General features: G+C 42.8%; 1 protein-coding gene across 4 annotated transcripts; it reads right to left on the reverse strand.

The window, feature by feature from the left end:
* Window positions 1-5,554: 5,554 nt before the first annotated feature.
* Window positions 5,555-25,543, reverse strand: GGPS1 (geranylgeranyl diphosphate synthase 1). Of its 4 annotated transcripts, none has more exons than XM_086482347.1 (4): window positions 25,435-25,474; window positions 20,753-20,845; window positions 10,436-10,506; window positions 5,555-6,674 (listed from the first exon to the last, which is right to left on the reverse strand). In XM_086482347.1, exons 2-4 carry the CDS (start codon window positions 20,817-20,819, stop codon window positions 5,913-5,915), a joined length of 900 nt encoding a protein of 299 aa, XP_086338473.1. In that variant the 5' UTR covers window positions 20,820-20,845; window positions 25,435-25,474; the 3' UTR covers window positions 5,555-5,912. The 4 variants fall into 4 exon arrangements, with proteins under 4 accessions (XP_086338473.1, XP_086338474.1, XP_086338475.1 ...); XM_086482348.1 differs by having other exon boundaries at window positions 25,430-25,469; XM_086482349.1 differs by lacking the exon at window positions 20,753-20,845 and having other exon boundaries at window positions 25,435-25,543.
* Between the last annotated feature and the right edge of the window lie 699 nt (window positions 25,544-26,242).

Below are 26,242 nucleotides of genomic sequence, written 5' to 3' on the forward strand. Positions count from 1 at the left end.
ACGCAGGACGCCGCCGCCGCAGAGCCTTCTGGGTAGTGGCCGAGGGCGGCCATGCCGCGCAGACTCGCCGCCCCCGAACTACAGCTCCCGGCATGCCGCGGGGCGAGGAAAAAGCGCTCCGATTGAGCGAGGTGGCCCGGGGCGGGGCTGGGGGGAGAGGCGCGGCGGCTGCGGGGACAGGGGCTGCCCGGTGCGGGCCTTACATGAGCAGCCGCAGGTTTGGGGTGGGCGCGCGAAGAGGCGGGGAAAAGGGCCCCCAGGGAACTGCTGCCGCGCCGGCGTTTTAAAGCGGCGTGTGGTAGAGCAGCCGCGCCACCGTCAGTCTGTCGTAACTCGCCCAGCGCGCGGCCGGTGATCGCTAAAAGCAAGCACTGGCCTCAGCATCGAGCTGCCGGGCCCGACCCTGCCGGGCCTCCTTGGGATCAAACGGCCCACGCCACCGAAACGCGGCTCGAAGCGAGCTAGCAAGAGGCGCTTCCCAGCCCAACCGCAAGCTGCGCGCTGGGCGGAGGCGGGACGGCCGCAGCCCCCTCCCGGGAGCCAGCGAGCGAGGAGAACGCGGGCACCGCGGCGGGGGCCAGGGAGCGGCCCCCGGTGCGGAGTCTGCCCCGTGCTCGGGCTCACAGCAGCAGAGGTGTAGTATTCGGCACTGCTGAGGGTCGAGAGTAGAGCTGTAACAAGTAGAAAATACAGCTTATACAAAAAGTACCCGGATGGCCCATGGGCGTAGATCACCAGCCCCGGCTGAAAGACTACTCTTTTAAGTAGCAATTGCTGGGGAACAGAGATTTAGTAAGAGCTCTTCAGCTTCCTAGATGTAATAGCTTTCACTTTCAGAATATCCTAGTTGAACTACATAGACCTGATTACAGCAGGTAATGTGTCTTTTCAAAACAGCATAACCAAAAATGGATGCGCTTGCCCTTTTTCCTTTTTACAGACTTCAATAACAATTAAGTAACTTCTACCATATGCTCCAGAATAACAATGGAAACATTATGAAGAGAGTGAAAATCTACTGTGACCAAGAAAAGATGCAACTGCTTACTGACAGCACATAATTCATACACCAGAGTAGAGAGTATTTTCATGGATTGTTCTGGAGCTCAAAAGCAGAAAATTATCTATTATTTCCTTTCACATCAGTTAGTCTGGTGATGCCAGGTTTTGCAGTGCTCTCCCTGGAAGCGGCATGTTAGATCTTCTTGGGGAATCCCCCACACTTCTCTATGCTGTAATAAACAGAGGTGCTCAGGAAATGCCTTTTCCACGAGTTAGGTGTGAACTTGTATTCCACAGGGCACACAGGCGAGGAATGTTATCAGGATTCACGTGGTTTAACCTGCAACTTCACCACAAATTTTGAAGGTAATGTTCTTGAAAGTGAATTAATGAATCGGGGATTACTCCTAGCCACACTTGACAAAGGTGACTTCAAATTAATTTTAAAAAAACATGCTGCAAAAAAGGTGAACACTGGTACTCAGCTATGATAAAAGTTATTCAGGAAGGATGTTAACATGAAGTAACAATCAAGTCAAGCAGGAACATAGCAGATTATGTTTTCCTGGTGTTAAGAATAGAAAAATGTTAAAGAAAAAAACCCTTTGTTTTACCTATATATTTAATTGAAACCTTAAGACAATATGCAAGTTATTTAACTATCAGAATAAGTAATTTTTAACGTTAGTATCTCTTTCATACCAGTTGGCAAGCAAGAAGGGAAGCTCAGGGAAACTAACTACACTTTAGTTTTCCCTAACAAAGCAAAGGAGATGCTATAAAACGAGGTAGAATTACATAAGGCAGCCTCAGGAGCCTAAACCAAGTTTTTTTGGTTTTCTCAAATCCTTTCCCTGGTTCTGCTCTTGCCTCTGTCCACCTGCTAGCCCTGACTCTTGCTAAGTGGGATAATTCATTAACCCAGACAAAAATTAACTCCTCTCCCCCAGGGCTAGTGAGTTAAGTTCTTCCATGAAAAGGCCTAACGAGCATTACCACCAAAGCAGAATAGGTGTTGAGAGCAAATGAGTAGCAGAGGGAAAGGAGCTCAAGGTATATGGGACGAAAATAATCTATGGCAGTATAAAATGTTATAGGCTTTAGCTTCTTGGAAATAAAGGTTTCTGGCATTTCAAGATTGCAGCAAATTTTGGTTTACTTTTGTGAAGGCACATGATGAGCCAAGATTTAACGCTTCAAAAGTGAACCCAGACTATTTTGTTTGTCCAGGATCAAAAACAAATTTGATGGTATTGTGTGCGCCATGGTATTAGTAGCAGAATAGAAATATAGCTGAGAAAACAATTACACTGAAAGTACTGAGCAAATAATACAAAGAACTTAGTAAATATCAAACCTGAAACATGAAATAAGATTAAGACAGAACAAAGAGCAGCAACAGATGCCTATGCAGCTCTGGCATATGAATAAAAGCCTGGCCTAATTCAGTGCTAAAAGACATGTCAGAGTTCAAACTGGTTTTATAAAAGGTAAAAAAAACCAAACCCCAAGACCACACAAATCCCTTGTTTTTATACCATGTTAGCATTTTAACAGTTAACTGGGGGAAGAAGCCATTAATATAGGAAATATCCATAGCACATGGAAGCATTTAGATATTTAATAATCAGCAAAATCAACCACGAAGCTGAAAGCATAAAGAAGTATCAACATCTAATTTCCCACTGCCATTAACATTTGAGCTGTTTGTATCAACAGCTGGCCAATACATACAACGTTGCACTTGGTGGGTACCTGAACAGCCGATGCTCAGAGAGATGTCGAAGACAAGCTATCTCCACAGGAGGGTCCTGAAAGGATGTGGTTTTCACTATAATTGATGGGGATAACATCAGCCTTGGAAATAACAGACGTCCCAACCAATGGCTAGCCACTCAAAGACAGGTGACAGCATTCATCTACATCCAGGCAAGCACACAATCAGAAAACAGACTGAGGTAGGGGGAAATGCGGGAGCCTGACGAGTGTTTGCATTTCTCTTCATGTGCACTGTAAGAGCTAAACCCCCAAGAAATGCACTGGTAACCTGCCCAAAGTAGCGCTCATTGCTAGCGGTAGGAAGATAGTAAGGGGAACAGTTCTGGCTCAAAGGAACTGAAACCAGCATCCCCTTTATTTCCTCACAGGCATTTCAAGTTGCAACTCAGATTTCTGTTCCACAGCAATGCATCTCTTGTGAAGATCAGGAAAAAACCCTACTCCCTGTGTCATGGGAGGCATAGTAACAGAGAGCAGCACTTGCACAACAAAACTAATTCTGCAGCCACAAGAACTCATGCCGCTTTAAGAAAATTATTTTCCTAACATGGCTTAACACCAAGAGCTTGTACCAGAGCCAGTACTGGAGAATACTGATGAGGATACACAGTCTCATGGCATCAAATATAAAATCTACCTTGACTACGGAGCATCATCACTGCTGATGCTTAATACTTAGAGATGCTCTACCTGCTTAACAGATGAAGGGCAAAGATCCCAGCCTCTTCCAGCTCCTGAACACGTCAAGAAAACCCCTCAGAGGCCTCAGTTCATCTTAACCAAAGTGAAGAGCAACGATACTCTGCTTCTGGGCCTTTTAAGATATACCTTCAGGGTATGCTTTGAGTACTGCTATAAAAAGCCTTGAAGGCAGAAGAGTAAGCCAGAGCTGTACGGTTTCTTGTTGGTCCAGCTTTCTTTTCCCAGGGTACTTTTCCCTTCTTACCCATTTGTGGTTTGAAAGGTCTGTAGCTGGAAAACTTCCAATGTACTCACTCCTAAGTTAACGGAGGCAGTTTAACAAAAACAAAAGAGCTACCTCACTCATTAGGGAAGTTTGATTACACAAAACTGCTTACATCCAGCAACTGAGCAGACATGAAATGGCACTAAGTGCACTTTGCATTGTATCTGTCAGTTACAATATCCTAATAGGCACAAGGATATCTTTTTCAGTAAGACTAAGAGATTCTCCTGACAACAGTTTTTCCAGTGCTCTCCCCCATTCATCATCAGCTGCAACAGTGCTTAGAAACTCCCAAGACACGGCACAAAATAAACGTTGTACTTTGCTGCAGATAGTATTTTCTCATAAAACATTACAGATTTACAGGCTTACTACTAAGCACTGCAAGTTATGAAAAAAAGGAATTACAATTCACTGTCTTTAACACTGAAAAGACACCTTTCACCAACTTTATGCTATTTGGTCCTGGCGACCAGGTCCATTCAGTGAAAAGGCTATTATTCTGTGCCTAATCATGCAGCAGACAGGGATTCCTCCTCAGCACACAGATAAAAGGGATAGGCTATCATCCATAACTACATAATGTCTCTGAAAGCAGTCACCCCGAATTTTTTCATGCTTGATCACTTTCAAAAGAATCTTAAGGCTGCCCAGGGAAGATACTACAGCAACCTCCTTCCGTTAGTTTCCTCAGTGGGTTGAGACCACGACTCTCGCTGCTTTCCAGCTACACAAACACATGCATAAAACCATCTTTTAACTGTCAGAAGCCAAGTACCTCTGGCCATCTATTTTGAGAGTATGTTTAAGCTAACACTACCACTGATAGCACCAGTCCTACCTTTGATATGAATCATTATCTCCCTATACCAAAACAAAGCTTTACAGGGCTGTGAAGACTAAGGGAATTGAAACTAATTAAATCCAGCTCAGTCAAGAAGAAATAAACATCTCTGCTTATGTTTTGTTCCCTTTATATACAGATGAGCAGAGGGTTTTGTCACTTTATCAGCCCTCCCCCCTCAATCTCACTCTCAGTTCCAGTTCTATTTCAGTATGTCCGTGTACATAATTTTAAAGCACTATTTAAGCCATTAACAAAACTGAAGCAGTATTACAGTATGTAGAACAAGATGCTGTATTTTGTTTCAGAAAAAAATTACAGAACTTGTCTCTTTGGAGACACCTATAACATGCCTCCAGATAGCAATTCAGAACAGGAATGCCATATGAATTATGAATCAACTCCTGGAGAAGCCCCTCTAAATTACAAGTAGAGATTAGAGACCTGCACCAATTACAGTACCATAAAGTTACCTGGTGTAAATCCCATCTTATTTCTAGTAGCAGCTTACTATGTTGCTACTTACCACTATATGTATGAGCTCTAATGCATAGATTTAAATCCCTGGCTACAAAACACTTGACAGCTTAAAAAACTAAAACCAGGTGATCAAAATTATTCACTCCAGAGCTGTAATCAGCAGCAAATTTATGCTTTGCTGAGGCAATGGAATCTTTTCTCTAAGGTACTCAGAAATCTTTATAAAGCTACAATTTCAGACTAAACATTAGTCTTATTCACATACAAAATACTACCTTTCATAACTTGCATTCCTCTGAAAATATCCCCAGGAGCTGGACTGGATAGGATATTCACTTAGATGATCCATCTGATCTTCACATGTCTGTCTGACAAATATCACACAACAGCTTTATGTGCATTGTGGTTGCAAGTATCTCCTTTTGTTATTTAACATTGCACATTTTGTTTACTACAGCATTGTTTGAAAAAGCACAATACACTCAGGTCAAACTGATTTAATGTAATGAAGAATTTCAGCCAGACATACAGCAGCCTGGTTAAAGATGTAAGTTTTAGGCCCGAAGTAATGGTGATGATCATGTAATGATGATCATTTAGATTCAAAACTCGTTTCAGTTCTAGTACATTTGCTTTAACCGACCTGTAAGCAGGTACAGTTAAAACCGTACAGATAACAGGGTATATATTTCAATACTCAGTGACAAATTGTTTTTAACAGTAATTTCTGTAAGATGGCTATACGAGAATGAGTTTTAAGCAAGACTGATTACCACACCTCTCAGTTTGGGTATGTTTCCACTTTAAAAAGAATTTAATCCAGCCCCAGGAGTTAAATTTTTAATTTTCAGTTTCTTTGAACATTTTGCTCAGTTGTTCAACTAGTGCTACAAGCTCAGGGTTTCCACCAAGTGATTCAATTTGTTTATAGGCTTCAGATTCAAGCTCTTTCAATGTATTCCGAGTGTACTCAAAGGAACCCACATTTTCAAGGTAATGTACACAGTATTTTTTTATATCTATGTTCTCTGTCCTCTGACGTAAAATGTTTTGCACCTGAGTACTTTCAGGTCTTGACCAAATTGCATGAATGGTTGGGAATGAGAACTTGCCCTCAGTTAAGTCTTCACAAAAACTCTTGTTTTCACTATATTCTTTGGAGTGCAAGTTGGCGTAGTCGTCTCTTATTTGGAAGAAGAGGCCAAGTGTGTTAAGAAGTGGTTTTAAGTCTTTTTTATAATTTGAGAACAGCTGCATAAGGCCTACAGCTAATCCAAAAAGCCCACCTGTCTTTTGCAGTACCATAGCTTTATATTCAGCTTCTGTAGGACAGGTGTAAGTATCCCTCCAGTAAATATCCAAGCCTTGGCCTTTATGGAGTTCCAGAAGTTGACGGGTAAAAACTTTAACAGCATCTGGATGATCAAGGGTTAAAACCTTCTCTAAGCCAAGGAAATACACGTAATTAGCACAGTTGATTACAGATGGAATTCCATAGATACTGTGTGCCACTGGAAAGCCCCGTCGTAGCTTTGAGTTATCTTCAATATCATCCACAAGTAGGCTTGCATTGTGCAACATCTCTGTCACTTCAATGATAACCTATTAGAAGAAGAGAAAATTATTAAGTCTCCCACTTAATTTAACCTCCAGTTTTGCAAGACCTTATTTGAAATGGATAAGGTTTTAAATAATTATATTCTCCATCACTGAGGTTCCCCTTTATACCACTTGCTTTTATTAATAATACAGTTTCATGATTCTCTTCATCAACCAGTTTGCTGCAAGTCCTGGATCATGTGGTCTGTCTTTTGTGTAATGTTTTCAGATTCAAAGTGAACTTACTCCCTGCAGTGTTTCCACTTGCACACTCCTCTTCATTGCTGCTACCGTTCTAAAATATGCTATTGTCTAGGAGTCATACAGTAACTGTTATTAGAAACATGAATAGAGGAAATGAAAGGCAACACAATGTTGTGGTAAGTTTAGATTCAGATCTCCCAAAGTCAGTTCTTGAGAGTGTCTGGTATCATCCATTAACACATTTGTGTCATTAACCTTGTTTTGGTAAGTGGAGAGAGTTCATCTTTCTTTCCCCACACTTCGTGTAGTTCTCTTCAGCACCGAGCTCTTAAAGAACAGCCTATTCTCTCTGAAACATCATTTGGAAAATTCTTGGCAGAAAGACAACAACTTCCAACTTTCGGGAAGCTTGCTACGCACTTACTACTTGTTACTAAGTAGACCAATATCATACACCACCTGAGGTACACAAACTCTTCAGAAATCAAGCTTGGAGCTGACTTATGTTTGACTAAAAGTGAACCTTAACAATTCCAAAGCAGGACATTTCAACAAGAAATTAAGAGTTTTAACACTATATACTGTCTTTTATTGCACAGCTGCTATCCAAAATGAGGTATATTCAGCACCTGATCAAATGGAAATAAATTTAAGCATGCAAAACTGCAAACTCTATAAACTCACTACAAAACATATCTGATTAAGATATGATTTTAAAGCTAATGAACCAATTACACTTGCTAGCTACAAACATTGCCCTTGGTCAACATTCATCAAAACTGCTTCTAAAAAATACTGAAGCCACCATTAAATAGTGGCAAGTACCTAGAATGGTCCTATTTGGGGGGTGATGTAGGAAAAAGTAAGAGGGACTTCACTGCAAGCATTTCTTGAGCAGCAAGCCACCTAGTGTTCAGTGACCACTGCCCCAAAGATTAAAATGCAAAACCCAGCAACCTGTTTGTCCAAGATATGACTGCAAGAACAACCTACTTAAGTACTAATGACTCACCTACCAGTTAGAAGTGAGCCCTGCTTTGACCTGCAAAGATACGTTGTTGCCCATTGATTAAATCAGAGGATAGAGTACTTACTGAAAGCAACTTCGCATACCTCTTTGCCTGAATACTCTTTTAGTTCATTATGTCATTCTCCTCTGTACTATCAGGAAAGTTGCCATCTATTCTGGGAATTCTCTGGATAAGCCTATTCTAGCATTTATCTTGCTAACCTATTTCATATCACTGTCAATTCCATGAACTTTTGCAGCTTCTGGACATTTAAGGTTTAACTGAAACAGTGCTTCATGACTGTGTGTTTGAATTAAGCTATCTTGTGAACTTAAGACAGTGTCAAGAATGCTTCGAAGCTGAAAGTAAGGACCAAGAAAGTTCAGCCAGCAGAAAAAGCTTATTTTATCAAGTAGCCTGAGGAAATTAAGAGAATGAAGAGACTGCTTTTCATAGTGAAAGCTGAACCACCCATACGGAGTGTAATGCTTTCTTACAACCTAAGCCTATCTAATCAGTAGCTGCTGCACTATCACTCCAATACACAGATTTCTACCTCCTTACTTGCAATAGCTTTAAAATTTGCTTGGCCCCCTACTATGCCATTTCAGTGCCTTCTTAAGAAGAAAGTTTATGTGACAGACCCAGCGTTCTCCAATTCAACAAGCTGAAGTGTCTCAGTGCAGCATCAGATGGGTACTAGAGATGCAGTAAGCAGAAAAAAAAAAATATCACCCATCCCATTTGGCTGGGAAAAAAGTGAAGTGGTGGCACCCAATAGTAAAATCAACTACCAAGGAACAGTAGCCTCAACTGTATCATCGAAATAAACTATATGAAGATAAACGACCTAAGGCAAAAACCATGTCCCACAATGAGTGGCAGAATTCAGATTTTTATTAAAAGAAGTACAAATAGCTGGAAGGTAATCAGGCTGCTAGGCACATGGGTCGTCTTAAAAAGATTACGAGATGTCAAAAAAATGACCAGAGGTGGTCCTCCAGACTTTAACAACCTTAAGTTACTAAAATTAGTACAAGTATGCACAAAAGCAGTAGTAATTGTGTCACGATGCAGATTAAAAGATGGCAGGGCCTTGATTTTGTCCTCAAATGACCTGAAGAATAAAAATACTAAGTTCTATCACAAACAGCTCAAGTGGTAAAGGAAACATTAAAGCATCATTTTTCTTCATTAAGATAATCAAAACAAGTGGTTTAAGTTTTCAATAATGATTACATGATTATCAGTTTAAAAGTGACAGGTAGAACTGGTAACTTCTGTTCATACAGAGGCGCTGCAGCTTTAGTTTACTACACTACACAAGAGAAGATGGACCATTACTGTCACAGGTGCCGAGCAAAAAAGCAAGAGGCAAGTCAGACTGCAGCATAAGAAATCCCAGCTGGACTGAATAGAAAAGTTTGCTATCATGGAAGGGGTTCAGCACAGGAAGACAGGCCCTGAGAGGCTGCAGAATCTACATCCTCCAATTTTCAGAACTCCAGAAGCCTAAAGCAGGTACACAGTAAGCCCTGCTTAAGTAGGGGCTTGTCCTAGATAAGTTCCAGAGGCTTTGAATTCTAATCTATGATATTAAATCCATGCATACAATCCACAGGTTGCTATTTTATTTGTGCTGAGCACAAAGGGTAAGATGTCTCTAGCTGGAAGTCATAATAAATCTGGCTAAAAATTATATATATGACAGGCTGGAAAATAGAAGAGTTACTAGATGATGAATGCAGCCTCTTTCTTCACTGTTTAAATCACTTAAACCATTTTGCTACTTGACAACTATGAAGTGTCACTCTTAAGCCACCCTAAAAGTACTTCTGCCAACAATTAATGAAATTAACTAGGGATCGGCTGGGTAGGTGTCAAAACACATAACCGGTTATTTTAATTCTTTACATTGTCTTGGACACATAGAATCTTTTGCACTCTATATGCAGTTTAGCAAAACTGTAGTCTAACCAAGAGCGTGATTTTCATTTGACAAGCCAGTGTTTAATACACAGCCACACATCTTGCACAGATTTGTCCAACAGAAAAGCAAAACAGAAGGCAAATTCACAGTTTAATGCTTCTCATAGAGAGTAAGGACTCTAGACTGTACCATAAGCAGCCCACAGTTTTCAGTCCAGAACAAGAAGTAGTTTGTAAAGTTGATTTAAGTGCTTTGACATTCTTGAATCAAAATCGTAAGATTTTATTTTCATACACTATTTGCGTGGTTTACAAGGTAACTGTCTAGCTTCTTTCATAACTCATTGAAAACTCAAGGTTAATAACCAAGTTACGTTAAGTGGGTAACAATCTACAACTTGAAAGGTTGCGCACACTTGGAAAAAAGTAACTGTTCTACATAAGACAAGTCATGGAAGTAATTTATTGTTACATCACAGTCAAAGCTTTGCACTAAAGTTGTTTTCATGGAAGTTTAATATATACAGAGATCAGTCATTTAAGATTTCTGATCATTAATGCTATGTAGAAGAACCATCTGTTACCAGTAGTCTTGGACTTTAAAAATAATATAGCCAGTACCTGTATTTTATCTTCTGGAACATTCAGCCAGTGATTAAAGGCCTGTGACAGTTTGGTTCTCACTTGCTTACCTACAATAAAAATATTACAGGCATTCATAAAAATCACATGAAGTTCATTACTAGGGGAAACAGTTTGTCTTAACAACTATAGCTGATTTGAGACAAGTAAATTGAGCAGTGTGATCACCTGAAAGCAGAAAAGACATCCTAGTGTGTAGCTTGTTTCTTTATTGTATAAACATCAATTATCAGCAGCTTCAGTTTTAAACATTTCACAAAGCACATTTACAGGTTACTATACTTAGTTTTGTCAGTTTAATCAGTCAGTGATCCTCAATATGCTGGTAACCTGTACAGATCAGCTTACTACTTCTGAAAGTAAGCCCTAGTTTGCCAGGTATGGTGATTTCATGTGTGTAACAGATTAAGAAGTTTCAATAATGATCGTTATTAGCTGAGGATATGGATATTGAACATCTATTTTTCTCCATTTTTAGGTCTTTCTCCTGTTATTCTTCACTTGCTACTGACAATTTGTAAAACAGAAAAGTGACGTTTGATATACTTACTAAATAACTAAACAAAAATCTGAACAGAACATTCTGAACAGAATAGAACTTTCCAAGAATTCAGACATCTATCTTATACCCGAGAAGTCTACCTATGAATAATAGGATTTGCTCTGCTTTGGCTAAATCTAGTTTGGTAAAGCCAAACAGTCACCTTGTTTCATAGGAACGAAAGACAAGATCAAAAGCCCAAGTTTAGTGATAAAATAAGCATTACTCACAGAATCAGAGTGGTGTGGGTTGGAAGACCTCTGGAGATCACCTAGTCCAACCCCCCCCGCTAAAACAGGTTCACCTACAGCAGGTCACACAGGATCATGTCCAGGCAGGTTTGAATGTCTCCAGAGAAGGAGACTCCACAATCTCTCTGGGCAGCCTGTTCCAGTGCTCCATCACCCTCAGGGTAAAAGAACTTTTTCCTCATGTTCTATTCAATCCAGACACATTTTGCCTGACAGTTAATTTTAATAGAAGTTAACCTATGTGCCTATAAATTATTGATGCCAGCTTTCTCTAATAAATTGCTAGGAGTCATGTACCAATATTTATTCAGTGTCTACTGATGATCAATGTGAAATAAAGTCACCCTCTGTCCACAGTGAGACAAGGCTGCTCTGAACTTTGAGAAGCTCAGCTATGTGTAAGATCTTCAAATAACTACAAGACAGGTTTAGACAAACAGCTCCACATATGTAGCCCACATCAACCAGGCCTTTGGAAAAAGTTTTAAATAAACTTCAAAGCAGTGAAACCTAGACAGTGGGTTCCATATTACTTGTCTCAAGATCTACTGAAACATAACTTAATGATTCTGCAATATTAGTCCTCATGTTGATGGTGCCATCTTGCCCGTAGCACTGAAAAAATTTCAACATCTGAATCTCTCCCTAAGGCTTCTCAATTGTTGTGTGACCAGCAGGTACAGAACAGAGTTAATAAAAATGGGTAGATTCACTTGCAGTGATATACCCTGGAGAAATTGGACTGAGGATTTTTCCTTTTCTAATTAAGTCACCACCAAGTAAGCAATAGCTTTGTGGTTTGGGTTCTGTAGCAAGGGTGATAACCTTCCTCCCTGGCTCAGAGGGCTTCAATTTTTGACTCCTTTCTCAAAGATTTCCACTGTTTCCCATCTTTTGGCTTTCATTAGACAAGACTAACTAAAAAGTTCTGCTTTTCCCCTCTCCCCAACAGCTTTGTCCTCTGTCTCCATCCTGTGTGAAAGGGCACTCCTATCTGGATGTACGTTGTCATTTGTTTGTGTTCTCCATTTTTGTTTTCCATGCACAGTTTTAAACTCTAACAGCTTCCTGCAGGAAGGAGGGATTGTTTTGTGTCTCAAACAACAGAACAGATATTTTAAGCTCCCCATGTCAGGCTTGCTCTCTCTAAGTACATAGCTGGTTCTAAATTATTTTTTAAAAACCAATTTAAGTCAATAACTTGCTGATTAGAAGTTCACTATTTTAACACAGGTAACCAGAACTCAAATTTAGTAGCACCCAAGAGTATAAAAACATCTTAGTTAACTAAGCAGCACCACTAATTCAAGTTAGACCTGCTTCAGACAACATTTCCTGCAGATACTAAGGATTTGAAACACTTCAAACACTCAAGACTTCCCCCCCCCCCCCCCCCCCCCTCCCCGTTTTCCCATGTGGTTAGACGCTATTTTGGCCAGATTGGTTCCCTGATGTGACTCACTACACACTTGTGACCACCAATACTGTGCAAGGGAGGGTCAAAATGCACTGCATCAGAGTTTCAGTATTTTATTTTAAAATAACAGCATGAGTTAACTGAGGAGAAAAGATTGCTCAAAAATATTGAGAAAAACCTGTTGTGAACATCTGCCAAACTGTGTGGCTTGCCAGTTAAGTATTAACAAGTATTTCAGCACATCAATAAAGAAAACTACTCAGAGATATCATCACATTAAGGAAGTGTACCTTATCTACAGCTGTTTATTCACTTCTAAGTTACACTGATACAGACACCACCTACTTTTTTACATTAGGAAGCTAATTTTGTTTTTCTGAATGCATTTCCTAGAAAATATGCTTATGGAATGCTGGATGTTCAGCAAGAAGTGTTATTTTATCATGAGGCACATAACTAGCACACACTCTAAATGGATTATTAACATGCACAATGGATTTGGCCACTTCAGTTCCTTAGCACAGACAGCATTTGAATTGTTAGACTTGTCTACCTTGACTAGCAAGGCTGTCTAGACACTGACTATTCAAGGAAAAACCACTGTACAGTGAAGTATTCATCTTTCCTTTTACAGGTGCAGATTTGCTTGTATGAGCCCCTTTAAAGGAACACTACTGCTACATAAACTCTATTTTATCTTGCTCTGAAGTCAATCCTACCTGGTGTATGTAATATCACAGCAATTTTCTGTATGCATGTTTTATGCCTATAGCCATGCTATGATGGCAAAAGACCAAATCCCTCTAACACTGGTCTCAAAAGCCTAAATGCAGAAGCCTCCATTCCCTGCCACACCCCTCCTTTCCCCAAACTAGACAAGACAACAATCCAGGGACACTAGGACAAAATTAAAAGGACTAAAACTTAACACTGGCAGAATTATCCAGTTTCTTCACTGTCACATGCCACTGCTCTGTTAATTATTCTATGCAGGCTATTGTAAAACTGAAGAATATAGAGGTCTAACTTCCAAAATTAGAAGCTCTACCTACTGCAAAGAGCTATAATAACAGACATTACTGCACCAAGCTCTTATGAAAACTATGCTAAATGTTTTCAGTTTAATCTGCTTAAGATGCCAATATTACCCAAATCAAACAGCAACTATGGAAAGCTTTTCTCCTTATTAATGCTGGGTAGAAAAGGTGACGAAAAAATATTCATAACATAACAGGCTCATTCTGATGAAATTCCTTCTACAGATAAGAATGTAAAACCCTTATCCTTGAAACAAAGATCAAGGTAGATTAAAGATGATGTACTGAGGACAATCCCTCCCACCTCTTCAGCCAGATGAGATGCTTCTCAAAAAAAAAAAAAAAAAAAGAGTCAGGCTTACTCTCTATATACCTAAGTGTTCTTGTGACGGTACAGACCCAAAACCCACAGACCTCCAGCTCTGGACATGCTCCTAATTAGTACTTCTTCACTCTCACTGCATTAAAGTGACCACAAATTACGCCTTTAGGGTAGTACCCCACTTACAGTGAGGTACCTAAAAGGGCTAGAACAGCATGGGAAAGAGCAGAGGGACTATTAGCCTAGCCCTCATTAGAGCCTCACTAAGCTAATTCAACTCATTACCCCAGCAGAAAGCTGTCTGCTTTTTGCTAGGTTAGCTTCCTGACAGCATTATGTACTGAGTCAGCTTATGAAGCGGGTCTGCCAGAGTTAGTATGGGGTAAGCAGCAGATGTTGAGAGCCAGGGAAGGGGGCATTGCCCTTCTGGAGGAAGCAAGCTACTACATTACCTCAGCTACGTTGTACCCTTTCACATTTAACTCTGTCCTCTGATGGATTAGGGCTAACCGGGTGTCATGGTTTGAGGCTGGGCCGGCCACTAACGAATGACAGACGCTCTCTACTAACCCCTCTTGCCTCCCAAAAGGGAAAAGGAGAGAGAACAAGGGAGAGAGACTTTACGGTTTGGAAAAGAAAACTAACACAGCTTTAATGAAACAATAACAATAAAAGAAAAGATAATATTAAGGAAATAATGAAAAACATACAATATGTACAAATATATACAAAACCAATACCAAACCCAACTCCCCCCACCCTGATGACAATATGTCACTGCCACACTGCAGGGCTGGCAGTGGGGCAGTCCCAGGCTGGACTCGGCAGCAGACAGGGATGGGATGCAGGAGCTGGACTCAGGCACTGGATTCAGGGATGCACAGACCGGGATCGATGACAGAAGAACAGACAGTCCTCCTCAGATGTTGGCCATCGAAGAAGAGAGGAAGAGAGCAAGACCCTCGTGATCTCTCAGCTTTATACTGAATATGATGTATATGGGATGGAATACTCTGTTGGTCAGGTTTGGGTCACCTGTCCGGTTCGCTCCTCCCTGTAGGTGTGACCCTTTTCACTCCCGGCACCCCAACACGGAGTACAAGATTTAGCAGTGACCTTGGTCGCTATAAGAACAAGTATAAGCAAGGGCCTCTCTGCACACCATTCCTTGGTATGAACTATAAACATGAGGCCTTATCACTGCTAGAAGCAGTCACTGTCTGGAAAAACAGGCTGCTGTTTCAGAAAGTGCCATTAGAGGAGACTTAACTGAAAAGTTAAAGCACTAAAACAGAATTAGTTCTGATTTAGCCCAAACCAGGACACTGGGTAAATTCCCCAAGCAGACCTCCCCACACAGCTACAAGAACACTAAGGTCAGCATAGGTGAACTGCAGGAAGAAAAGCAAATAGAGCAGGCATATACACTTTTAAACCTGGGCAGCCACTTGTGACAGATGAAGGTCACTGCAGAATTATCTAGTTTAACTCCCGTTCAAAACAGGGGTAACTAATCCAGAGTTGTGATCCTGATTTTTGCCTTGTTTCTTCTTCTCAGAATCCTGAATGCCACCATCCCATGGTCACTGCAGCCAAGGTTGCCCCCAGTCTTCATGTCCTAACCAACTCTTCCTCAATTCTAAGTGTGAGGTCCAGCATAACACCTTCCCTTATCAGCCCTTGATCACCTGTGTTAGTAAGTGGTTATCAACACACTCCAGGAACATTCCTGGATTGCCTGTGCCCCGCTATGTTGCTCCTTCTACCAGATACTAAGGTACCTGAAGTTTGTCACGAGGACCAGGGCCTGTAAATATGAGGGCACTTTCTAGGCGTCTGAAGGCTTCATCTACTTCCTGCTCAGATGTTAGTAGTAAAGACCCATTATAGCATGACTCCTATTGATCTGCCCTCTAATCTTAACCCACAAGCTCTCAACAGGCTTATCTGGCTGAAGGCAGAGCTCCATGCAGTTCAGTTCTCTTTCACACAAAAGGCAATTCCCACTCCTTGCTATCCTAGACTGCCCTTCTAGGCAGTCTATATCTATCCACTGCAGCACCCGAGCTGTGTGACCTACCCCACATCAGATACCCCAATAAAACTGCAGCCCTGCAACTGCATGCAGACCTCCAACTCCTCCTGTTTATTGCCCATGCTCCATGCATTTGCACAGAGTTACTTCAGAGGCACCCACAACCCTGCAGATTCCCCAGAAACAGTGAGAGCTTCCCCCATCATTTTGTCCTGTTCATATTTCCTTGTTCGAGTACCTACACCTGGGATGGGCTGCCTTCAGCTCTGCTCTGTTGATTACAAGGTGTCTCTTGTCCACATCAGCCTACACCCTTGGTTTGCAAGTTCACCATTTCCTCACTTGATTGTGTGTAGTCACTCCCCCCTCTATTGTAATTTCTAGTTTAAGTCCCTCCTCACTAGGTTGCTCAGCCTGTTGGCAGAGGCACTTTTTGCCCTGACTTGTGTAGCTGGATGCTACCTCCTCCTGGCAGTCCTTGATCTACAAAGGGAGTCCCATAGTCATAAACCCCAAATCTCTGCTATCAATATCGGCTGCGCAACTAACCAGTTGTTGACAGGCAGGATCTGTCTGTTCCTCTTGATTGCGAGGGGAAGGGTGTTGAGGATCACAGAGAAAAGCCACCTGGCTTCCTGTGCCCTTGGCCCTCATTCCAAAAGCCAGTCATGCTCAATAAGCCCCAGGAATCCCCCTTCTGTATCCCTCAGGGCTCAAGTGGAAGAGCTGCAGCGTTAAGTACCCTGAGAGTAAAACACACCTCGGTAGTCCTTTCGTAACATCCCTGATCAGATCCCGGAAGCAGCAAACCTCCTTAAGACAGAAGCTCAGATGGAGGCCTTCGTCCCCTGCAGGAGTCAAGTCTCCCCACCACTATCACATGCTGTTGCCACCAGGTGCTGGTCTGATGCTTTGCTGCATACAGAGCTTCCAGCCATGTGTCTTTTTCCAGTGCACTGAACCTATTTGGCAACTGCCCATCTGCTTGAGAAACAGGAATCTTTCTCCTGGTGCCAGAAGCCATCAGCTCCCAGCCTTCACTATTGTGGGAGTAGCCATATCCCAACACAATATGCACAGACTGTCCCTGCCCCTCCTTCAATACACCTGGAGGTTTCAGGCTCTTGAACCACCAGGGTCTTGCTCTTTTTGTCATTTCTGATGCTGTGCAGCCTGCTGATCCCCTTCCACTGCTCCTTTGCTTGGTGACAGACATTTTCCATCACTGCACACCTTTTAGGGGCAGGGACATCACTTTCTTCTGGCCCAGTGGTGCTCTCAGGCACCCCTGCAGCTCTGAACCAGAGTGCTGCAACATCCCTCAGGAACTTGGCCTAAGTTGAGGCCTCTGATGCACCAAGTGTAGTTGTGCCTGCAGTAGAGCTCATGCTCTGTGATGCTTAACTCCTTCATCAAGCTGGTCAAGTTCAACAACCCAGTAGGAAAAAAACCCTGAAAAACAAAAGCCAGTCTTCATCATTTAGCTTGCTGAGCAAGCCCAGGAAAGACTGCAGCCAAGACCAGAGGGACATGAAAGGGAAGATGCACAACCATGAATGGGATCAGAATCTAACCCTTCCACTAGCAAGCTGTTGACCATATCAGTTTTACTGCAACTGAAACTCCATATACTCCTTAGTGCTGCAAAACCAGCTACTGCTGTTAACTCAGAGGTAAAGGATTCATCACGTGTGAATCAGGCCATTTTTGAGACAAACCACATCGGAATTTGGGAAAGTTAATCCTGTTTATTGCACTTTGTTTACAAGATTAAAGGACAGGACACCAGATTAAGTAGAATCCCCCTATAAACTAGTATAGCAACATTCTACTACAATGAGATTTTATAAGAGAAGTTAGCATTTCAAAAACATACCTTCTCCCAAGCATTAAATTCTGCTAGTGAAGGAACAAACTATCAGTTAAAATAGCAACATAGTAATAAACCTTAAGCCTAGTAGCTTCTCTATCCTAGTGCTGTTGAAGTCAAAGAAATAGACAAGCTTAGTTTAAGTATCACCCCCAAACTGTTACTATTAAAAGTCTTAGTTCATTAATGGGAAGCAGAGTAATCAACTTCTTCTATTGAGGGACTAATCCTTAATGGTTATAAAAATTTGTGTTCTTACCCTACAGACAACATTAGCAGGCACCTTCTCCCCACCACCACCCAACCACCTTAACACTGTTACCCAATCCCTTTTTACGTGAACAAAGTTTGATATGTACCTAAAGTTATTCAAGTTCTCATAGGTTACTAAACTGTTTGGCAAGTTTGTTTAACTAGCCTTAAAAGATAAGCAACTGGACTACTGTAGCACCATAAGCGTACATGTTTGACACTCAGCCAAGCCTTCTGCAAAAGCCCCTCAGAGCTCAAGCTGATCCAACACAGAAACAGCTCCTTGCCTCCACGCTTGTGCCAGCTCACTAACATGACAAGAGAAGATTAACCAGGCAAGTTTTTAAGTTAGACAATTGATACTACCTAATCATTTGGTTAGTAAATTGAGGCTGAGTACTGGCACAAGTTACGAAGCAGGAGAATACTGCCAGAAGCATAAAGAGAATGAAATGAAGCTGCCTCTTTCAGCAAGATTAGCTCAGGCATCTCATTTGGGCTCCACCCTAATTATGAATAGGTAGCATATGGCCAGTTTTTCCCCCTCACCAAGCATTGGTGCTCATACTGATTCCAAGGATAACACAAGTAACTGGCTCCCACTGATCTGTACTTGGCATAGCTGACTTTGGGAAAAGCCAGCATTTCAAAAGCAGCAAACATCCAGCTATATGATTGTGAACCCTCACTGCTTCACCCATTACTCTGCACAAGCCTTCCACAGGTACACCACTTTTACCTGCCTAATTTAAGAGAAGTCGTCCCTTTTGAATCACACCACCATTTCTGCACAGAGAGAAGTGTATCTTGTCTCTCACCTTCTCCAAAACATAAACTAAATTAACAAGAGATCAACATGTTAAAGTGGACAATCAGATCTATACTGATACTTTAGCAGGATAGCATATAAAATGCTTGCACTGTCAATAAGTATAACATTATATAAGCCATCATTATAGAGTGATCAGGGTTGAACTCACCCACAAATTATAGGAATTTAGCCACAGGAGTCCAGGTGGAAAGATTAAGTGTATATCCTAGATGCATCACTTAAAGGCTAACCGAAGAGCAAGCACATTTGCCTATGGAAGCTTTTTTTGGTGGCACTTTTTTCTGTTGTATATTTCCTACTAGGAAGCTTAGCTTTTCTTGCTGGTACCTACAACAGCTTAAAAAATAATTAGCAGCTAAAGATGCAATATACCTTAGTTATATCAGATAATCTAACCAAACAAAAAGTACACTTCAAGATAGTGTTGGAGGAAAGTAAATTTCTCAAGTACCAGCTCTTAGAAAGCTCTCTGGAACACCGTAGACTCATTCTCAAGGTAGTTTTCTAGCAAAACCACCACCCATGTGAATAGCTGTATGAATGACCCAACATATCCAAATAGAACATACTGTGAGGAAACAGGAGACAAGCTTTCTGACATTAAAAAGGCACATTACTGCCAAATTATTTCCTTTTCTTATTTTTCAACTCAAGTAACTGCTGACTACCAAGTCAAATGAAATCACTAATGTAGACAATCCTGGATATTTGTAGAGATCAATAATGGAATTCATTATACACAGGTATAATGAATTAGGACCCCACAGGACTACAGGTCTTGCTGCAGATGTGCAAAAGCCACTTAGTACTGTGCCTGTGATTCATTATGCTACTTGTCTAGACAGAAGGTCTTATACCCTGCTCAGACATAATTTTGTTCAGAATTATTTTCCTTAATATTTGCCATACTTTAGATCTTCTTTAACTCCACCAGTATGCAATATAAGCTGGACAGAAGGCAATCATGCAACAGCACAAATGACAAAGTAGTTCCACTATTATTTTTTACAAAGTCAGTCACTTTGATAACTTGTGTGGTCTTCCTTACCCTTCAAGTGTACAAGTAAAAGCCACAGCAAACAATCTGACTGTTTAGTCAAAGAGGCTTCTGAGAGGCATACCCATACAGTAATTTTCTATCAACCTGCCTCCTGAATTCTGCTAAAATAAGTACTGTTCAAGACTGAAAACTTCATCTGAATGCGTTGCTAAGGACCTGATACCACACAAGGACTGGTTAGTCCTCTGGCAAGTGAAGCAATCCAGGCACCATCAAAGCTGGCCGTAAGAACACCTGATTCTACACATATCAGGGAGAAGAAATTACACAACAGAAACAAGCTGTTAAAAAAAGAAAAAACCACACAACTCATTGAGTCCAGTACAGCAAGCAGATAAAGTCAGGGCTGATAAGTTTTGTTCTTTAAGAATGGGATCAGGTGTTCAGTACTCGCCCTTACCAGTTTTAAAAAGTAGCAAGTCAGCTACTCTGAATGGAGAGCAGAGTAACTGAAATCCTTCTTATACTGCCACAGACAGACTCAAGGGCTATTGCAACAACCTCACCAAAAAGGGTGGTGCTACAAGAGGAAGAAGAAAACAAATATTGAAAAGTGTTACTTTTTGTTACTCTTAAATCCACAAATAAAGAACTAATGAAATTCTTGGCTTATACTTCCAGAGGTAAAAGTTGCTATAAAAACAATTTGGATATTTAAAAACAAAGTACAAAAACTTGCCTGGTAGTTGAAGTAAATACTGGTATGGCTCTAGTATTCTTTTAGATGTTTCATCCATCCCATCCATTTCTTTATTTCATAAGACGTAGTTCACTGTTAAAGAAATCATTAGTACACTATTTAGATAAAAAACTAGTGAAGTAAAAAACCCAGATGCATACAAGTAATTAAAAGTCAGTTGTCTTGAAGGTTAGGTGCAAATACTCCGATTTTGAACCTGATACCCTCAGTTAATACTACCTTCGCTACATAAAAAAGTTTTCCAGGTGTCATATAGAAGTGAAACAAGCATATGTACTAAATACAGTTGTCTTTAATTATTCATGAGTAGTTTAAAGCAACTCCTAGACTTTGTTTGCTCTTTTATTTGTATTAGAGAGCTTAGATGATAAAGTATTTAAAATATTAGCATTCACAACAATGAAGCTCCACTGTAAGCCTTCAGAGAAGACACTCAGCACATACAAAACCTCATATGACTAATGCGATCAGACCTCCCTAAATGTTTTCCCCATGCAAATGTGGAGATGTCTAAGAGCAGGAAATACACCTCACAACAAGGCAACCTAAACAAGCCGAACACTAGCTTCAGCATTCTGATAGAAGTCTTCTGTCCTGTTTTAGAAGGCAGAACATAAATATGCCATTTTCTTACCTCTTTTTAAGCATACGGACATCTTTACACACTATATACATCATAGACTTATAAGAAATCTCTTAGGATCCATTCTCTACACAGCTCAATTTTCTACTGATTATGTTTCAGTTCACATACCTTTGGTCATCTATACGTGCATTTTTCCAGACTTTTCTACAATAGATTTTCTGTCCTTCCACTTCTACCCTTCCTTGCTGCACTGCAGATGAAGCAGCTCAAAACAATTCTTCTAATGTCATTTTAAGACAGGAACTGCAGCAGTAGCTTAAAGAGTCATGCTACTTCAGCACCATTTCTCAGCTACTTAGATAGCATCATGGAAACAATATACTTCCTGTATTCAGGAGCAACTGAATAGCTGTATGAATGACCCATAAAAATAACTATTTTAAAGTGGTATTTTTAAGTATGGACTGATGCGATTCTAGTGTAGGTACATTAAGGGGAGTGGTTAACATGAATGGAATAAACCATATTCCACAGTTGCCCAAAATAATCCAGCTTTCCTATCAAAAGCTCAGAAGATCAGCATTAAGATCACTGCTTCCTCTTAAACTACCTGAACAAACTGGTATTCCACAACATTCACGACCTTTCCCTTCCAGTATAGCTCAATCAGTTCCTGTCTACTCCCATTCCCACCCTCCACACCCATAAGTATTTGTACCAAATAAATACTATTTTCCAAGCGTAGGTTTGGATCAATACGTTTACTCACTGCACTGCATATGTTCAAATATATCAGTATTTCAGGGGCAAGAAAAGCTATTTAAGCAAACACAGTTGCCAACAAAATGCTCGTAAGACTGCACCTTTTGGGAAAGCTTTGCACAGTTTCTTAGCAGTAATGCTACAATAAGCAGTATAGCCTTTCCATTCTACCCCATGGTGGGCCAGCACAACTAGCAGTCAGGCCACACAGTAACCTAAATCAGATTTGACACCGTCAACTCCCTACTTTATTTTCAGCTTGTTGGTAAAACTGGAGGAATAGGAACTGCTTTTAAGCCAGCACTGCCACTGAGAGTCAGCTGTCAAACTCTACCCTTATATATGAAGGATAAGTCTCAAAGGACTTCAGTGAGGAAGTAAAATCAGAAAGATTACCACAGTCCATCCCAAGATGTTTTAAGCAGAAAGAAGCTGGTAGAGACGGATATAAGGACACACTATCAACTTAACAACTCTCCTGTGACTACTATTTGCGAAAAAGCCACACATATGGTTTAGAATTGAAAGTGCCTAGCTATCCAACAGAGCTGGGAAGGGATATTAGGCTTCTCTGTAGAAGCAGGCTGCTTCTGCTTAGAAGTATTAAAGTCGTTGTTCTCCTCTCAAAGAATCAGGCAGTTTCTTGCCTGTCTGTGGGACACCAAGACAATATTCAGAATCCCCAACTAACCTGAAATTCACTAGTATTATACAGCATCAAACTGAATATTTCCTTGTTTTGGCACAGACCTAATAGGAGTCCACCTGAAATGCTGCTTATCAGCAGCAAATCAGTCAGGTGCTTCTCCCACAAGTGCTGAGATTATTTTTTTCCTTTAAATAAAAGGGAGGCAAAAAAATCTCTAATGGACAAAGAGTGGATGGTAACTTAGATCACTACAGTTAAACTTTTCTAGACTGCTATGCTACCTTTAAATAAAGTGATAAGTAACCTCCACTAAGGGAGAAACAGTCTGATTATTCAGACAGCTACACGTCTAACACACCCTCCGAAACAAGAACAGTGATCAGAACCTCCCCCAAAATTACACAAAGGGACACTTGATAAAAAATATGTAAATGAAGCTGATTATAAAGGTCTGTAAGCAAGAATACCACAATATGATACTTGCAATATTACTGCTCTTTGCACAAAGTTACCACATTTGACACACTTCGAAAATGCTTGATATTAAGGATTTCCTGCCTAGGTGACTGACCAGTTTACTATGGAAGGTACACCGTTGCAGAAAGTCTTCTCAGTGAAGACATTTAGAAACAAGATCTCTGCCAGCATCTCCTAACAAAGTAAAATTGCCAGGAGTTAAACAACAAATCACAGCGAATGCCAAGCCCTTTGTTAGTGAAAGTGCAAGAAGTGATTACACATATGCATATTCAAAGGATTAAAGCAGTTAAGACCATTTTGCCTCACTTACATCAGTACATAGACTTGCTGCACTTCAATTCATGCATGATCAAATTTTTCCAATCATTTCTCATGAGCATACAGAACTGCTGATATGGGTGCAGGCCATGCAATAAACCTTCTCTCTAATGATCTCTTTGAAAACACACAAGACACTAGAATAAGAGGGTGACATGGGCTTCCATAAATTAGAATTACTCTAAAACTATAACTGAAGCTATGATCTGTGTCTAGGAGCTTTCTGGAAAAGATGCAAGTAATATTAATTCTAGGTTACTCATCAAGAAAAATCTTCACTTTGGAACTTCATAAAACAACTTCTCACCTCATCTCTTCCATCCCATTCTGCAAAATATTCTCCCCCTCCTCCGAGTCAGAGGAATACGATCACTTGAATATTCCAGGTTAAATATACAGACAGTATTTTGAAAAGCATTATCATCTCAGTGGCTCCCATCACAGTACAGTTGCACAGAAAATAGAAGAGAACAACCAAAGGAGCTATAGTGCAAAAGGAACCATCCATAAAGTTATTAAGTCTGCTCCATCCCAGAACTTCGGGCACGAGAGACAGTGGTTTCATTGTAACCAGCGGAGGAAAAAAAGGCCCCAAGTAGGGGCACATAAGAGTGAGAAGATCTGTTTCAGAAGGAATACACAGGAACTGCTGTGAATGTGTATTGTTTCAAAAAGGCTATCAAGGCTCTTAATCCAAATGCAATTTGGACAGGATACTTATCACCCTAGTCCACATTCTCATTCTAATTAGTAGAGTCGTCTCTACAACCCCTCCTAGACCGGCAGTGAACAAAACTTGTATTCACCTGAAGGACAGGCAACTTCCCACAGGTGGAAGGATAGTCAGTCACACACCTTCCCCGAAGATGCAGCGAAGTAAACAAGCGTCTTTCCATAGCTATAATTTCAACAGTAACGCCAGAACAGCAAGAACATACCGTTTCTGTAATTGTGCCTCGATTTCAGTCGGCTTTCCAGATATAACTGAGCAACAACGTTACAGAAGCCAGACAACAACACAGGGGTTGCCAAAGTCCCGACGCTATGCTAGGATGGCACACAGGCAGGGTTTCTAAGGTGCAGGCTGACCCGAGGACAGAAAACCAATCGGCAGAAACTGTGACTATTTCTGAATCGCTTCCCAGAGAACACAACGTAGTTGCCCTGCTTGCAGATGCCTAACCCCCGCCCAAAACATCAGCCAAACCAAAGCAAACGGGGTTCGTTTTTCGGAGTTCAACGTAAGCGATACAAACACGGCGGCGGCAGAGCCCCTCTGGCTGCTCCCACAACCCAACGACAGGCACCGCAGCCTCGCCAGCGCCATTTTAGATAAAGCGAGACTGCGAGGCGAGGACTCCTCGCTCCCCCTACCCGCCGTCCACCCCCATTTTCTCATCCGCGCCGTCTGCAGCCGGGCTCAGCCGCCGAGAAGGGAAGCGCCGCCCGCCGCGGCGCCGCCAGCCCGGCGCAGCCCCGGCACCCGAGCGCTCAACCAACTCGCCCCGGCGACGGCGCCGCTGCCCGCCGGCGCCGCCCAGCACTAACGGCAGCCGCCGGCTCTGGCCCCCCTTCCCCTCAGCCCCTTCCCGGCCCCCTTCCGGGCAGCCCGCCAGCCCCTCCTGGGCGGGGCAGCGGCGGGACCCGCTCCCCCCGCAGCCGGGCTCGCCCTCGCCGCCCGGCCCAGCGCAGAAGGGGAAGGACCAGCTCCTCTGAGAAGCGCCCCCCCCTCCTCCCCCGCCCGGACTCCGCGCTAGGCGGCGACAGCGCCTCCCGCCAGCAATGGCCGGCTCACGGGCAGGCGGCGCGGGGCAGCACCGCGCGCCCGGCCTCGGCCCGGGCAGCAATCGCCAACGCTCACCTCACCTCGCCTCGCCTCCTCTGCCGCCAGCCGGAGCTGCGCCGCGCTCCGCTCCCTCGAGCTGCCTCCGCTCCAAGAGTGACAGCGGCACCAGCAGCACCCGGCAGGAGGAGCGCCACCCCCTTCCGCTCCGCCCGGCGCCACCTTCCCCTCTTGGGGGAAAATGCGCCACCAGCGCCCCACCGCGCAGGCGCCAACCTTGCCCCCTCGGCTCATTAGCATTCGGCGAGAGCTCCGTCCCCTCGCGGCGGCCGCGCGCGGTGCGCCCTGGGAGATGTAGTCCGCCCGCCGCGCCGCGCCGCCTCTCGGGCCGGTAAGAGCGGCGGGCGGGAACAGCGTCACCCGTGAGCACCCTCGGCGCCGAGTCTCAGTTTCCATAGAAGTGGAGAAAAATGATGTCAGTATTTCCGATGCAACGGCCAATGGGGTTGAGGAAAGGGCGGGCTCCGCAGGCCGGGGCCCAATGGAGGAGGCGGGGAGAGGGGCGTGCCCTGGTCGGTCCGTCCGTCAGTCAGTCAGTCGGTGTGGGAGGGGGAGGGGGACCGAGAGGCTCCGAGCCGAGCAGTCACCGCCGCCACCGCCGGGTCCGCGCAGGACGGATCGGCCCCGCCGCGCGAAGCCGCCGCGAGCAGAGCCGTTGCCGGAGCGTTGAGCGGGGACCGAGGCCGGCCGAGGGGGCCCGGAGCTGAGGGGAGGTTTCGCCCCGTTCCCTTCCCTCCCCCCCGCCTGGGGCCGGGGGAGTAGCGGGCGGGCGCCGCGGAACAAAGGTAACGGCGCCGAGCCGGAGAAGGAGGGAGCCCCCCGTCCCCGCCG

The sequence above is a fragment of the Leptosomus discolor genome, chromosome 2, assembly GCF_034619465.1.
Source record: "Leptosomus discolor isolate bLepDis1 chromosome 2, bLepDis1.hap2, whole genome shotgun sequence".
NCBI lineage: Eukaryota > Metazoa > Chordata > Aves > Leptosomiformes > Leptosomidae > Leptosomus > Leptosomus discolor.

Bases quoted from the DNA above. Each gene is read 5' to 3' on its own strand.
- GGPS1 (XM_086482347.1), bottom strand. From the start codon at position 20,819: ATGGATGGGATGGATGAAACATCTAAAAGAATACTAGAGCCATACCAG. The intron at 10,507-20,752 runs GCAAGTTTTTGT...TTTTTATTGTAG, and splicing joins GTATTTACTTCAACTACCAG to GTAAGCAAGTGAGAACCAAA. The intron at 6,675-10,435 runs GTACTGGCTATA...TTCTTCTAATAG, and splicing joins TTCCAGAAGATAAAATACAG to GTTATCATTGAAGTGACAGA.